This window comes from Urocitellus parryii, chromosome 5 (assembly GCF_045843805.1).
Source record: "Urocitellus parryii isolate mUroPar1 chromosome 5, mUroPar1.hap1, whole genome shotgun sequence".
NCBI lineage: Eukaryota > Metazoa > Chordata > Mammalia > Rodentia > Sciuridae > Urocitellus > Urocitellus parryii.
This window is the reverse complement of record NC_135535.1, coordinates 18334178-18349084: the sequence shown is the minus strand read 5'-3', so window position 1 is coordinate 18349084 and position 14907 is coordinate 18334178. Positions and strand designations below refer to the sequence as shown.

Sequence of the window (14907 nt, the reverse complement as noted above, 5' to 3'; positions counted from 1 at the left end):
AATTCTCCCCTAACCTTCACACCTCCCCTGTGCCACTCTTTCTACCCAAACCCTTCCCTGAATTTTGTTCCAGTTTCTCAGGAGAATCCAAGAGCATGTCACCCCAGAACTTTCTACCCATACACCTCAATTCCCAGAGCCATTTACCCCTCCTGCGAAGCCGGCCCCCCCTTTCTAGAGCCACCCCCCGGCCGCAGCCCGCTCCTAGCGCGGCGCCTGTTTATTCAGCCGGGAGTCCGGCACGCGCCAGGCGCACGCACTGCAACAACAAACCCCGCTGAATGGAGAGTTTGCAAGGAGCGGGCGCAGGGAACAGGAGGGGGAAGGGGAGCGGAGGAGGGGGAGTTTAGGGAGTGGGTGGGAGGAGGAGGTAAGAGGAGGGGGAGTGGGGGCTGCAGCCGCTCGCTACAGCAGCGGGGAGTGGGGGGCGAGGCGGGGCCAGGGCTGCGCGTGGGGCTGGGTGTCCCATTGAAAAGGCGGCTGCGCTCCGGCCGCCCAGCACTCTCACTTCTGGCCAGGGAACGTGGAAGGCGCACCGACAGGGAGACGGTCAGGGAGAGAGAGTGAAAGAAGGAAATAAGAAAGAAAGGGGGTTAACAAAATAATAAAAACAGCCTGAGCCAGGGCTGAGAGACCAGGACCAGGCGCAAGAGACCGCGACCTTTAGGTAGAGAGGATCTGGAGACGCGAGACTCCGCAGAGCTCACTCAGCACTGATTTTGGCTACTTCTTCCTTTTTCTTTTTCTTCCTTCCTTTCTTCCTTCTTATTTTTTTAATAGCAAGAAGGCGCTAGCGACAGACTCACACGCGAGCGCCACGCGAGGCTCCCAAAGCCAACCCGCGAAAGGAGGAGGGGAGGAGGAGGAGGCAAAGAGGGAGGAGAAAAATCATTTGCACCTTCTTTGCTCCCTAAGAAATCTCCCGGGGATTTTGCTTTTTTAAAAACTTCCCTCTGGGCTCCCACTTTTTCTCTCTCCCCTTCTTCCCTCTCCGTTCGTGCACCCAAGTTCTGATTCTACCCCTCGCCTGCCCCGCACCTTGCATCCGGGCTCACTCTGATCCTGCGACTCCTTGGCCGCCGCTGCGCATGGAAAGCTCTGCCAAGATGGAGAGCGGCGGCGCCGGCCAGCAGCCCCAGCCGCAGCCCCAGCAGCCCTTCCTGCCGCCGGCAGCCTGCTTTTTTGCCACGGCTGCAGCTGCGGCGGCAGCCGCCGCAGCGGCAGCTCAGAGCGCGCAGCAGCAGCAACAGCAGCAGCAGCAGGCGCCACAGCTGAGCCCCGCGGCCGACGGCCAGCCCTCAGGGGGCGGTCACAAGTCAGCGCCCAAGCAAGTCAAGCGACAGCGCTCGTCCTCTCCGGAACTGATGCGCTGCAAACGCCGGCTGAACTTCAGCGGCTTCGGCTATAGCCTGCCGCAGCAGCAGCCAGCAGCCGTGGCGCGCCGTAATGAGCGCGAGCGCAACCGTGTCAAATTGGTCAACTTGGGCTTTGCCACCCTCCGGGAGCACGTCCCCAACGGTGCGGCCAACAAGAAGATGAGCAAGGTGGAGACGCTGCGCTCGGCGGTCGAGTACATCCGAGCCCTGCAGCAGCTGCTGGATGAACACGACGCGGTGAGCGCCGCCTTCCAGGCTGGAGTCCTGTCGCCCACCATCTCTCCCAACTACTCCAACGACATGAACTCCATGGCCGGTTCTCCGGTCTCATCCTACTCGTCCGACGAAGGCTCTTATGATCCTCTCAGCCCCGAGGAGCAAGAGCTGCTGGACTTCACCAACTGGTTCTGAGGGGCTCGGGCTTGTCTGGCCCTGGTGTGAATGGACTTTGGAAGCAGGTAGGTTGCATTTGGGAGGTGGACAAATTGAGGTGATCTTCTAGTCTTGGTCCTTCATCCTTCTGTTGAGTGTCTGTGAAAGGCGAGGCTGACTTCACGGACATGAAGGTCTTATTTATTTATTTAAAGAATTTGTTAAAGTATGGCATTTCAAATTCTAGTTTGTTGGTTTCAACACTGCCTTGAGAAAGTGGCTTTGACCAGGAATTCAAGGAGTGGAGGGAAGGGGTGAGGAGCTGAGATGCTGGCGAATAGGGTCCTGGGATTTGTCAAAAGAGATGTTCTACCTGACAGGGTCTCCCTGAAACCTCAGGTGCTCTATGCTACTTCTACGTTCACACTAACTTTTCGTGTTCTTCTGTTTGTTATAGCGTGACCGCACCACCTGCATCTTTAGTGCTTTCTTATCAGCGATGTTGGGAGGGAGATAAAAGAAGAAGGAAAGAAGAAGGACACACACACACACACACACACACACACACACAACAGGCCACCAGCCCCAACGCCCACTGGTTGATGAATGCCTGAGAGACAAGGCTCTCAGAAATCAAGGATGCGCCCAGAACAGCATGTTTGCACTCCAATCACTTACGGGGATATGAAGAGCAACTAGTACCTGAAAGTCTGCGCAAGACCCAGCTGGTGTGCAAAAACAGTGGTCTCCCTGCGGAAGGCAGCAGCGCATGCCCTGTAGTAACTCCCACCCACCGCTAAGAAGAGTTGAAAGCACTTGCTCTGGTGCCTTCACCTCCCCGCCCTCTCTCAAAGTGCAGTTCTTAGCCCTATAGAATTGGGTTGGTGTCTCTGATCTCAGTAACCCTCATCCCGATGAGCTGTGGAGATTTGTCCACAGTGCAACTATGCTATACTCAGTACTTTGAAACCCTGCCCCTGTTCCCTGGGACCCCTCCCCAAACCCTACTCTCTCCCTCATACTGTCTTTTCTACAGTTTTCATCATAGAAGGCTTCCAATCTTTTGTGAATTTTTTTTATTATAAGAAAAATCTATTTGTATCTATCCTAACCAGTTTGGGGATATATTAAGATATTTTTGTACATAAGAGAGAAAGAAAGAGAAAAAAATTTATAGAAGTTTTGTACAAATGGTTTAAAATGTGTATATCTTGATACTTTAACATGTAATGCTATTACCTCTGCATATTTTAGATGTGTAGTTCACGTTGCGACTGCCGTTTTCCCTATGTGGTTTTGTAAAGAACTCTCCTCATAGGTGAGATCAAAATGCCACCAGATGTACTTCAGCACCAATGTGTCTTACTTTATAGAAACGTTTTTAATGTATTAATGATGTTATTAAATACTGTTCAAGAAGAACAAAGTTTATGCAGCTACTGTCCAAACGCAAAGTGGTAACCAGTTGGTTTTGATAGGTTGCCTTTTGGAAATTTCTACCACTGCCTTTTTTTTTTTCCTTACTGTTTTATTACAAACTTACAAAAAAAATGTATAACCCTGTTTTATACAAACTAGTTTCGTAATAAAACTTTTTTCCTTTTTTTAAAAATTAAAATAACTAGCTGTCTCTAAGGCTTCTTTGACTCTGACTCCCCTGGCCAAGTTATTATTAAACTACCAAAGGGAATGGGTGGATGGGGGGAGGGGAGAAAAGGGTGGTCCAAAACATGCTAAGTGGCAGAAATGGACAGACTAAGGGCTATGGCCAGTCCTAGTCCCTGTGGGTAACTTTGTGATGGCTGCAGAAGGAAAATATTATCTGTATTTTATTTTCTTCTGTCTCTCTATTTATATATTTTTTTATTTTGGTATGATGAATTGAACCCAGTAAGGCTTAACCACTGAGTCACATCCCCAGCCTGCTCCAGTTTTTATTTTGAGACAGGATCTGCTAATTTGCTTAGGGCTTCACTAGATTGCTGAGGTATAAATAAAAATAAAGGGCCTCTTTTATTTTTACTTTTTGGGCTATGAATATACACATGTCCCCAAGAGAAGAGATGATTTAATGGCTGCATCTCACTTTAATAAATTGTACATTTAAACATCTCAAAAAAAAAAAAAAAGTCAACTGGAAAGAGAAGGTCCTCCCCTCCCCTCCACTCTCAGACCTTCACTTTCTGAGTTTAGCCTTGTGAGTCTATGGAAGGGCTGGAGGAACTAGTGGAGAGAGGGGTGGGTGGAGGAAGGAGGTGCTGAAGGTTGGGGGGGGGGTTGGGGGCAGGTCTGCTTTTCCACACATTAGCCTTGATGGTGGGTGTACTCCTTTTCTCTCACTTCTAGGCCTAGTCCTTTTCCCCCATGCACACACTTTCCATGTTGACTTCAAGTAAAAAGCAGGTATGATATGAATTCCTTGCAGAAGGAATTAGATTTAAATAAACGCATTAGAAATGTGTGGTCGCTTTGAGACACTGGCCTATCTAAGCCTGTGACTCTATCCGAATAGCGTGAGCTGCGTGTAAAAGTACCCAATTACCAAGATTCAAAAAGAAATTGGTGGGTTTTTGGCTGGCTTGCTTCTTGTCAGTTAGCAAGGACGTGATTAGAATCCTACTGGGCCTCTCGCCGGCTCCTCACTCGCCGCCTGCATTACTTGCAGATTCAGTTTGCGTGTCTCCAGCCAAGCGGAAAGCCCAGCGCAAAATGCATCTTACAAAACCCAACAAAGAACGGGGAGCCAGCACGTCTTCCAGAGTTAAAAATCTAGTCTGTGTTGGTACATCTATACCATTTAGTGGCACAGAATAATCATTTTTTAAAGCCGCGATGCGCGGAGCACGCCACAGCGTCTGATGTCATTTTGCTAAATGACCCTCTATAGAATGCACATCGCAGCTTCAGTCCCTTTCAAAGAGATGAACGTAATTAAGGGGAAAAAAATCAGTAAATTCCTCATCGCCATAAATAATCGGACTTTCTGCCAGCAGTGGGCCAATTTAGAGCTTACTTGAGGGAAGTAATGCTTTTGTGATGCCTGTTTTTATTTTTATCTTATTTGGAGCACCAGAGCTGGGCTTCCCCCCCCACCCCATTTCTTTTTCATTTAATTTAGCTCCTTTGCAAGTTTACAGATAAGGTATGCAAAGAAAGTGTAGCAAGTCATTTTTTGCTATGAATATAACATTAGGATAATGTTTCAGCTCCCACAAAGAGTTTTTTTTTTTTTTTCTTCTCCCTGTGTGGACAGGTGTTCTTTTACCCACTTCTGAATGGGAGATATCCAGTCTCGTTAAAACTCGAGGCAAAGTTAGCCGTTGTTTGCCACAATGCGAAGGCAAACTCGAAAAATTCACAAAAACACACACAATTTTGCCGAAGCTAGGAAAGGGCAAAGCAGGGATTGGGCAAAATCTCATTACATCTGCTCTAATCGCTTAGCAACACAAAGCCGGGGCTTGTGCGGCGAAGGGAAGCCATTCACAGCGCTCTGACAGGCCGCATTCAGCCAGCATTAGTCAGCTCCATAAATCACCACTGCCCATTGGCTGCGCGGCGGGCTTTGGAGCAGCCCTGGGCTGTCAGCGAAATACAAAATGTAGACCCCAGAGGCTAGCAATGGCAACCTCTCCCCGGTCTTGTCCCCCACCTCACTTTTTTTTATTAAGGGGGGGGGGAGATGCTGGGGAAGAAAACTGCATTAACTTTATTGACTGAGAAATCTTACCTATTCAAAAAATGGCCTGGAGACCACCGAGTTAAGAGAGGAGACGCGCCTGAAATTGAGGAGGAGTGGGGAGCGGGGGTGATGGGCAGATCTGCGGCTGGCTGCAGAGATGTTGAATGCACGCATTATCAGAGGCTGGCATAGAACTACTGGGACACACGTTTCACCTCCCTGATGCAATCTTTCAATTTTTAAATTGGGAATAGGGAGGTTATATATGGAGAAGACTATCTCACCGTTCATATCAGGTGGACAGACCAAGGAAGAGAAAAAAGAAACCATTCTGCTCTGCTCAGAGCTTCCAATGAGTAGGACTGAGATGCAATAAAGGAGGAATTGGAAGTGCATCTCAGAGTTTGCTGTTCTTGAAGAGAAGTAAGAAACTGAATTAACATCCAGACTTCTTGGTGCCCAAACAGCTAGAATAAATAATGTAAGGGACTAGGGGAATGCCCTGTGGAGGAAACCACAAGCTCTATGTAAATGTTAGTGTGGTGCTATTGTTGCTTTTTTTATTCTAGTTCTGTTTCTCATCTTCATGGGGACTGGCCAGGTGTATCTAAATCACAGCACAGGCAGGATTCTTTCCCACAAACCTCATAGAAAGTAATCTGGCAGTAGAAATGGATTCAAAGTCGACTTTCCTAGAAAGTCCAGGTTGCCTTCCCTCAAATGCTTTCCCAGAGGACTTCCTCCAGAAGCTTTCCCAAGGGCTCTATCTAAAACAACTCTCCATCTCTCACAATCAGTCCCTGTCCATGGCCCTGATTCTCCTTCCTGATATTTACCCCTATGTGAAAGTGCTGTCTTTGCTTGTTTCTATGTTTGTTGACAATATTCTCCCACCCACCCACCAAATGGTGAATTCCATGAGGACAGAGGCCTTACCTGTCCTGTTCACTGTTAAGTCTCTGGAAAAATAGTTGGTAGAGTGCTTGCCTTGCATGCACAAGGCCCTGGGTTCAATCCCCAGCAACACACACACACACACACACACACACAGCTGAAAAAAACAGTATTTGGAAGAATGGATCTGGATCATATGCTTTCCCCTTCTGATCTACTCTTTACCCTTCTCTACTCTTCATTGTCACCTGGAATTCATCCCTAGGGTTCTCTTGCCCTCTGACTTCCTGTTGGGTGTGGCCAGTGGGAGGCACCCATAGGAGGCCACAAAGTGGGAGGGGAGGTAGGTGGAAATATCCACACTCTCTTACTGTTTGGGCTCAGTTGCTTTGACAGTGGCTCTGCTCCTTTGTCTAAGGACACAGCTGCCTCACAGCTACAGCTATTTCTGAGATCCAGGAACAGAGTTCTCCTCTTGCCACTTCAGGTTCAGGTCCTTACAGTTCACCCTTGTTACTAGCTCTGGGTGTTGCATTTTTGGTTCCCATAGCCCTACCTAGATCTCTCTGTCTATCCATTGAACTCTTTTCATTTATCCTTTTACATAAGTGCCATTAGTTCCTGCTGACCCTGACTGCTGGTTGGTAGTCAGGCCAATAGCCCCAGGATCTCATGAATATATACTAGTTCTTTTTAGGAATTCATAGGACTATTGGCAAGAAACTTCCAGGGGTAGGGGCAAACCAAACTCTCTGCAACATCTAACTCTAGAAAATAATTTCATCTTTTGAAGCCAGCAATGACTTACCTGAAGGTCTGCAAAAGAAGTTACTTATTTTCTCTACTGGAAAATGAGAGTAACAACAATACCTTCCTTTGCATAGATCACCAGATGAATAGAAAATGAAAGGGCTTTACAGCTGCCAATAACTGTATATCAGTGCAAGAGATATCCACTTCTCATAATCTTTCTGAATCAGATAAGGAGGTGGTGCTGGGACTTGCCATTAAGATAAACAGAGACTCTGCTGTGGGGAGCCACTAACATTTTCACCCATTTTTTACTCAAACATTTATGCAATCACTTAAAAAGGGGTGGACAAATGATTAAATTTAGTCAACCTTTATAGGTCTTAATTGCCTTCATTTGTATCTTCTACTGCAAACTCTCCAAGAAGTATGTTTTATTGCATTTTTTTAAAAGCACTATTGATGCTTCTCAATGATCCCATTTCTCTAGTCTTATTGTTGAGTAGTCTCTGGACTTCTACCCACTTCTGGACGGAGAAATGATTGTTTCAGGATTTCCCCAGAAATTCCAAGTTACCTAGAGTCAAAGGTAGGGAGGTGGATTCCCTGATACTAGCGTTCTTTTCGCGCTGCGAATAAGAATGACTTGGCTCTAGCGCAGGTCTAAGTTATATTCCTTCTTCCTTTGTATGCAAGATTAGGTTGTTACAAAAGAGGGTGTGTAGGTTAATGGCAGGAAGCAAGTTGCAGCGCGGAGCGCAGGCCCTGAGCGCGTGTCAAGCTTAATGATTTATTCAAGCTGCAGCGCATCCGGGCGTTGATTGGCTGCAGGCATGCGTCCGCTGTCAGCTGCGCGCGCCAGAGACTCGCCAGGCTACCTGACTCCGGGAGGTCGGGGGGAGGTCGCCGGCGGAGGTAGAGGGAGAGGGACAACAGGCTTGGGGACCGGTTCCCCGGGAGGAGTGATCGGGAGGAATAGGTAGGAGGTGATGGGAAGGAAAAGAGAGACAGGATGGTAGCCAGAGTGGAGAGAGGAAAAGAAAAAGGAGAAAAGGATGGGGGAAGAGAAAGAAGGAAGGAAGGAGGGAGAGGAGAAAAGACGGAGAGGGAAAAAAAAATCCAGGATAGGTGGTAGGGAGGAGAGGGGGAGGGGAGAAAGAAAATGAAAGAGAGGAGAGGAGAATGAATGAGAGAGGGAGAATAGGGAGAGGTTGGAGAGGGGAGTGGGACGCGCTCCCAGAATGTCCCGCGTGCGCCCCCCTTCAGGCAGCCAGCGGGCGGCCGCTCACAAAGCCGCCTTTGATGCGCTGGCTACCAGGGCTATTTTGGGGATGAGATGGGGGAAAGCCGCCAAGCCACACTCCTTGAAGGGAGTCACTTTCTGCAAAGTACATTGGAGAGGACTGGGCCCTAGGTCTGGACTGCTGGGGCAGGAAGTGGATGTAGGGGACAAAAGCTCCGCACCTGCCAAAAGCGAGAGCACTTAGAGAGCACCTCCCCCGCAGTCCCCTCCCTGCTCCGCAGCCGGTCCGGGGAGCTCGGGCTGCTGGGCTCTCGAGCAGCGCTACACCGCCGCCTCCAGACTCCACCGCCGCCGCACCCAGCCCTTCTACATCCTCCCCGCCAAACCGCTTCTGCCAGCCTTTCTGGGTCTTTCTCCGAGTCACTTTCTCCCTCCTCTCTCCTCTTTCTCTTTCTGACTTCTCTTCTTTCCTTCTGCCTTCTTCATTCATTTGCTCTCTCTTTTTAGCCATCATGATTTAAAACTAAAAAAATAAAAATAAAAATAAAAAATAAAATAAATAAACCTGAACACTTCTAGATTGTATATAGGAGTCCTGCTTCAGCCAATGAGCCCTTTGGAGGGAAAAAGGGAGAGCGGGAAGTCAGAGCCCAGGAAAGAAGGGGAAGAGAATGAAAATCAAATGGGAAAACCAGCCCACTGTGCGCATTTGCTTGGATAAAGTTGTTGAGCCTGGAGAGGCAGCGGTCAGAGGGTGACTGCTTGTGTTGAGGGAGCTGGGAATTCTATCAATAACCATCCCTGTCCCAAAGACCGAGACTGAAGTAAAGCTGGCATGCCGCCCCCCACAGCCTCCAGTACACACAGCTCTTGGCCTCCCCCAGCTATCTCTCTTTACTAGGAAAACAGTCTGGCTCCATTGTCCAGGTGCCAGCAGGGCCTTTGGCGAAAGGGAGGCCGGCCAGCCCTCTGATCAAACTCAAAGGTTAGTTAAAAGACAAAAACAGCTGAAAGTCTTCATGAATAATGCCGGGCCAGCCCACCCCCACCCAGACCCCCCCAGCTCAGTGTAGTGCAAGCCACACTCAATACCCGACCACTTTGTTATGCTGCTCGCCTAAGTCAGAATTTCACAGAAAGGCCTAGAAGAAAAGCTCCCACAATTAGGGGTCGCCTGTCAGAAAACATTAACGCCTTCCTCTCCCAGCCTGTCAGGCCTGCTGCAGATACAAACCGCCATGGCGAATTGGCCCTCCACCCCGTGAAGCCCCGCCAGCCAAAGGAGCAGGGATTTGCAAGCCAAAGGAGATGGAGCCGGCCTGAGTGCAATTTCTGCAGTGTCGCAATGCACAGAGATGTCCCACCTTCTGCTTTCTAAGACTTGGCCCTGGAGAGGTCATAGGAGATAGTCCTGCACATGGGCATGGACAGATCTCCCAGACCAAGGCAGCATCGTAAAATGGGTATACCCTTCTCCAGTGTTTCCTGATCATATTTCAAGTGCCAGGCATCTTATTTTGTTCATGATTAACATAGTTCTTTAAGGGAGTAGATCATCATATTTACTATAGAGGTGAAGAAAAACAAGAGATTCAGAGAGACTATGGGACTTGTCAGGGGTCATATAGCTAGGTAGTGTCAGGGACAGGATTTGAACTCAGGTTTGCCTGACTCTAAATTCCATGTCCTTTTGACCTCAGTCCAATAGTTAGTTTCTCCAATAAGATTCAGAGAACAACTCTATGCTTGTTCACTTCCGAAAGCATTAGTAATACTCAAGCATGTTCTTTGCCATCTTTCTATATTAACAAGAATATTCCCTGCTTTTAGAACAGTATCTAGCACATGCTTAGCACTTATACATTTATAGAAGGAAGAAAACAGGGAAGGGGGGACATTCCATAGAAATGTCCTTTTGGTTTTCTTTGAATACTATTTTCTTCTGGAAGATATTTGATTAGGGGTCAAAAGATCTGGTTGGGATTCTGGATGCCCTGTCTGATAACTAGGGAGTTGAGCTCTTGTCCCCTCACTTGCTTAAGTGGAGATAATAATAACTACCTGCCAGGAATGATGAAGATAGAATTAGATAAACTATGTAATGCCCCAGCATGGTGTCTAGCACATATAAGATAGTCCAAAAATTAAGTTGAAATGAAATAGGAATTAGTCTTTATTTTTCTGTATCAAGAAAATATATTCCAGGTATGTAATTACATCTAGGAAACAAAAATACTGTGCTACAGCTAACTTATCAGGGAACTTGACATGCTGTTGTCCTGTGGTGTTCAAGCTGCAAGGATGCTGTGTGGTAAATCAGAGACCACATTTGCAGATCTCCAGGAGACTGCCTATTGGTGTGGAAGAGTTTCAGGGCCTCCAAGTCAGCTGTCACCTTTCAGTAAGAACAGAATGACCTGACTGCCACTTATTTCTTCATAAGGAAGCAGGTAGGAAATGAAAAAGTAAGTCCTAAGGAGTGATTACTTTGCTAGGAGAAAATTAGCACTGAAAGTTAGAGTTAGTTACTATGCTTTTCTTCCAAGAGTCATATCCCCCTAGCATTCTGGAATGGTTCAGAACTTTGATTTCTTCCACAGGACTTAGAAGGATAATTTGCAGAAATCATAATAATTTAAGGGATGGCTATAATTCCCATTGCATCAGATACTCCTGAGATAATTTAAATTTGCTTCCACACCCAAAACTCCAGGATCCGTGTCATGATCTCTCTCTGATCCTAATCACTGGCTGTTTCATAAAACAAAACTAGAAAACTTAGAACAGCTACTTTTTATAATCCCAGGGGAGTTTAATAATTCTACTGAAGTTGGTCAGTTTCTCAGTCATTATTTTTCATTGATTCCTTCTGTAATATTTTAGTTTCTTGAGAGCAGATATCATTTTTAACATGTCCCTCTTGGTCTCTGCGGCATCTTCTGTTTTTCTTCCTTCTGTGGACACCGTTTCTCATCTTCTGAAGACAGATTCCATATTGATATAGAATCATTACCTCACAGGTTGCCAGACAAAAAAGAATGCAGTGCTAGATTGGCAAGTCTGCTTTGAGGATCGTGAATGATATGTCCAGAATGCAGTGATATACAGACCAATCTCATGGACAACCCCCTCCCCAGCCACACAAGCATGTGACCCAGGATTGCTGAAATAAAAACTTTAGAGTTAGTACAACCACAGTGCTTTAGCCAATGGTAGTCCATGTAAACTATTGAAGAGATAGATCTTTTCTCTTGAAAATCCAAGGAAAACCAGAGTGGCCAATAATAACTGATCCCTGGGTAGAGGACCAGGCCTGATCCCTAGGCAGGACCAATTCAGCTTCAGCATTCAGATCTTCACTTCCTGGGGAGACAGAAACTGTATGGAGAAGAGAATGCTGCATGTGGGAAGGACATCTCTTTCTCCAATTTCTTCCTGTTGGCGCAGTAGGGAAGATGCCTGTTTATATCCATTTTCTCCTTCTCAGGAATGTCACCTGCTTCACCAGGGCACACAGGAATGATGATGTTCATTGTGTGGCATCCAATAGATTACATATTTCAATGAACAACTAATTTTGCTGTAGATACTCTACAGATGAAAACAGACCAGCTAACTCAAATTCTACCTACTTTTTATGAGAAAAAAAAAAAGAATCAGCAGAGTTCAAAAGACACAGCCAAGAGCTTTTGTTGTATGATTTTTATTTTTTTATAATGGTAAAAATTTAAAACATCTTGAAATGTTAATTTTGAGTATTGGTTCAAATAAGTATTTGCAAGCTCATTTAATGGGACATTATGCAAACTTTTAACAGTGATGTGGATTTATATTTACTAATATGGGAATATATCTGTGATATGTAAATAGCCCTTACTTCTAATCTTCCCACCACAGAAAAACAGTCAACATCTAATCTTATTTTTTTTTCATAAAGAACATCATATCTTTCACTTTTATACTTATATGCAAACATTTATCAGGTTAGTTATTAAATCAATAAATATTTTCCCAGGTCTATTCTTAGCCCTCTCAATATAGCAGTGAAGACTAACATGGTCCCTGTCCTTACAGAATAAGGTAGGACAGAGATTTAAAAATCGAGAAGTCATTTATTTCTGAATCTTTAGTCTTATATAACATAATTTTAAATGTTGGTTGAAAGTATAATAACATCTTAGCCAATCTGTATTTTTACACAAATATTTTTTTTTCTATTATTCTTTTTTTGCTATAACAAATGAAAAATTTTGTAACTAAACATCCTATCCATACCTGCGTCCTTAGGATGGACCTATAGAAGGAAAACTGCTTTGTTGAAGGATATGTGCTCTTTGAAGGCTCTTGGATTCATATTTCTTCGAAGCATTCAGAAAGGTTGAGTCTGTCAAAGTTTCATCAACACTGATATGAGTATAATCTTCCACGAAGCCTCAGTGAGTATTATTAGATTTTAAACAACTTTACCAAAAGGGTAATTTTTAAAAATGATATCTGTTCTTTTATTCTGCTTGTCTTACCTCACTAGTGACATTCAGTTTTCTTTTATATTTATTGACCACATTGATTCTCATACACAGCACTAAAACAGACTGCATTAGAATAAGTGGGGAGGGGGGAGTTTGTTTATAATACATATTCCTGGGTATTCTGATTAACTAGGAGGCTTTCCTATAAGGCCAGTTTGTGGACAGGGATCATTTGTTTTAGTCTTCTGGGGGAGATGTACCAGTTAATTAGCTTTAACAGAAATGACAACTGTGGATAAGATAAAATCACCAATCCCATAAAGGTGACATATTCTAAATTTACTGTTCCAAACCTATACGCACTGAAGGTCTGCAATGGTAATCTATCAGAGGGAATGGGGAAGATTACTTTGGATTCTGATTCTCTGGTGTTTCTCCCTCTCCTTTCCAGCCTCTTCCCATTCACTCTGACCTCCCAGCCCTGCCCCCCACCTGCTGCAGGCCTGGAGAAGAAAGCCATTTCCATTGGCTTTGGCTGCCTGGGGAGATCTATATTACTCGGGGGAAGACAAGAGCTGTCCCCATCTTGGTAAAGTGTGAAATTCGGTTTTGATTGCAAAGGGAAGCCATTTCAACGGGATTACACCGTGACCATGTAGATTAAACTCAGCCATATGGCCTGGGGATGAGTCTTCCTACTGTCAGGTAACAGTTCATTGCTAATGACGTGGGGATGACATTTTCCAGTGAAAAATAAAGCCACCTGGACAGGAATAAAGGAAGCACATGCACGCACACCACACACACACACACACACACACACACACACACACACACGACTAGATACTGGCAAGCATTAACAGAACTGTTGACTGCTGGTTTTGGAGAGGTGATTTGTGTAATTTATAAGTAAAACCAATGATCATGGTGTTATAAAAGGTCTTCTGCCTGCCTGACATAGTAGAATGAGATTCTCTGTTTTGATCAAAAGTGTTGACTCGGGGAGATTGCTTGACCTCACAGCCTCAGTTTCTTCACCTGTTAAGTGGGCCTAAAACACACTTCCCACTAAATTCACACTGATTTGTGAATTGCTACCTGATGTAAACTGGCTACTGTAAACTAAAAAGAGACATAGAAGGAGTTTGGGTAGTTTGTAGAACAACTGGGAAGACTGATTTCAGGATCAGAAAATGGGCTTAAAAAGATGAAGCTAAAAAGAAGCTAAAAATGCTCCCCCAGAATGGTCAGATATGGCTGCAAAGGTTGTTGCCTCTGTTCTCTGGACACTGCCATTTATTCTGACACCATCTCCAGCATAGAAATTACTCTCTTGCTGATGTTGATGCTGTCACTACCTGGAAACTGGCTGGTTGCAGCCATAACCCAAGCTGCCAACGTCACAGCGATGGCTTCCCCACTGTCTTTACTTTGTGCAGCTGTCCCTCAGACCATTTCTAGGGCAGGGGCTCCTGATTGTTCAGCTATAAGTGTAAGGGAGGCTCCTGAAAAAGAATCTTTGGATTTGTTTGCTTTTACTCTAAGATATGGACTCTATTTTCTTCCAAAATGCATAAGAATGTCCAAGGGAAGGGTATTTACAACTGGGCAGCTAAAAACAAAACAGAACAAGCAATTTTTTTTAAAAAAAGCAAATATCTTTTAGATCAGGGTTCTGCAAATGCTTCAGTAAACAGCAACATAGTCAACATTTTCAGCTTCCTAGGCAAACTATATCATACTATTCTGCTATTAGAATGCAGAAGCAGCTAGAAGCAATATGTAAATGAGTGTGACTATATTCCAGTAAAACTATTTATAACAGTAGGATTTTGGATTTTAGGTGTTCTTTGCTGATCCTTGCTCTAGAATGATGATAGTGGTGACAACTATGTCCCCTTTAAAGCTGTACTTTGACTGCTTGCTAGAAATGGATGCAGATAGAGAGAGTAGCAATTCCCCCAATAGTGCTCTGTCTTCCTTCCTTCAGTTATCTTGCCCCCATAACTGCTGGTTTCATTGCGAAGGCTGTTTCCCAGTTAGGATAGGTTAATAACATGTAAGTTATTTGCATTCAAACCTAATTTGGCTTCTCTCCTTGGCCCTTCTGCATTTTCACAC

The 14907-nt window shown here is 45.3% G+C and overlaps 1 protein-coding gene across 1 annotated transcript; it reads left to right on the top strand.

Annotated features, from left to right (window-relative positions):
* The first annotated feature begins 1088 nt into the window (after positions 1-1088).
* Ascl1 (achaete-scute family bHLH transcription factor 1) lies at positions 1089-1787 on the top strand. Its single transcript, XM_026399025.2, has one exon. It carries the CDS (start codon positions 1089-1091, stop codon positions 1785-1787), a length of 699 nt encoding a protein of 232 aa, XP_026254810.2.
* Positions 1788-14907: the final 13120 nt, after the last annotated feature.

Excerpts from the sequence above, each read along its gene's own strand:
- Ascl1 (XM_026399025.2), top strand. The coding sequence starts at position 1,089 with ATGGAAAGCTCTGCCAAGATGGAGAGCGGCGGCGCCGGCCAGCAGCCC.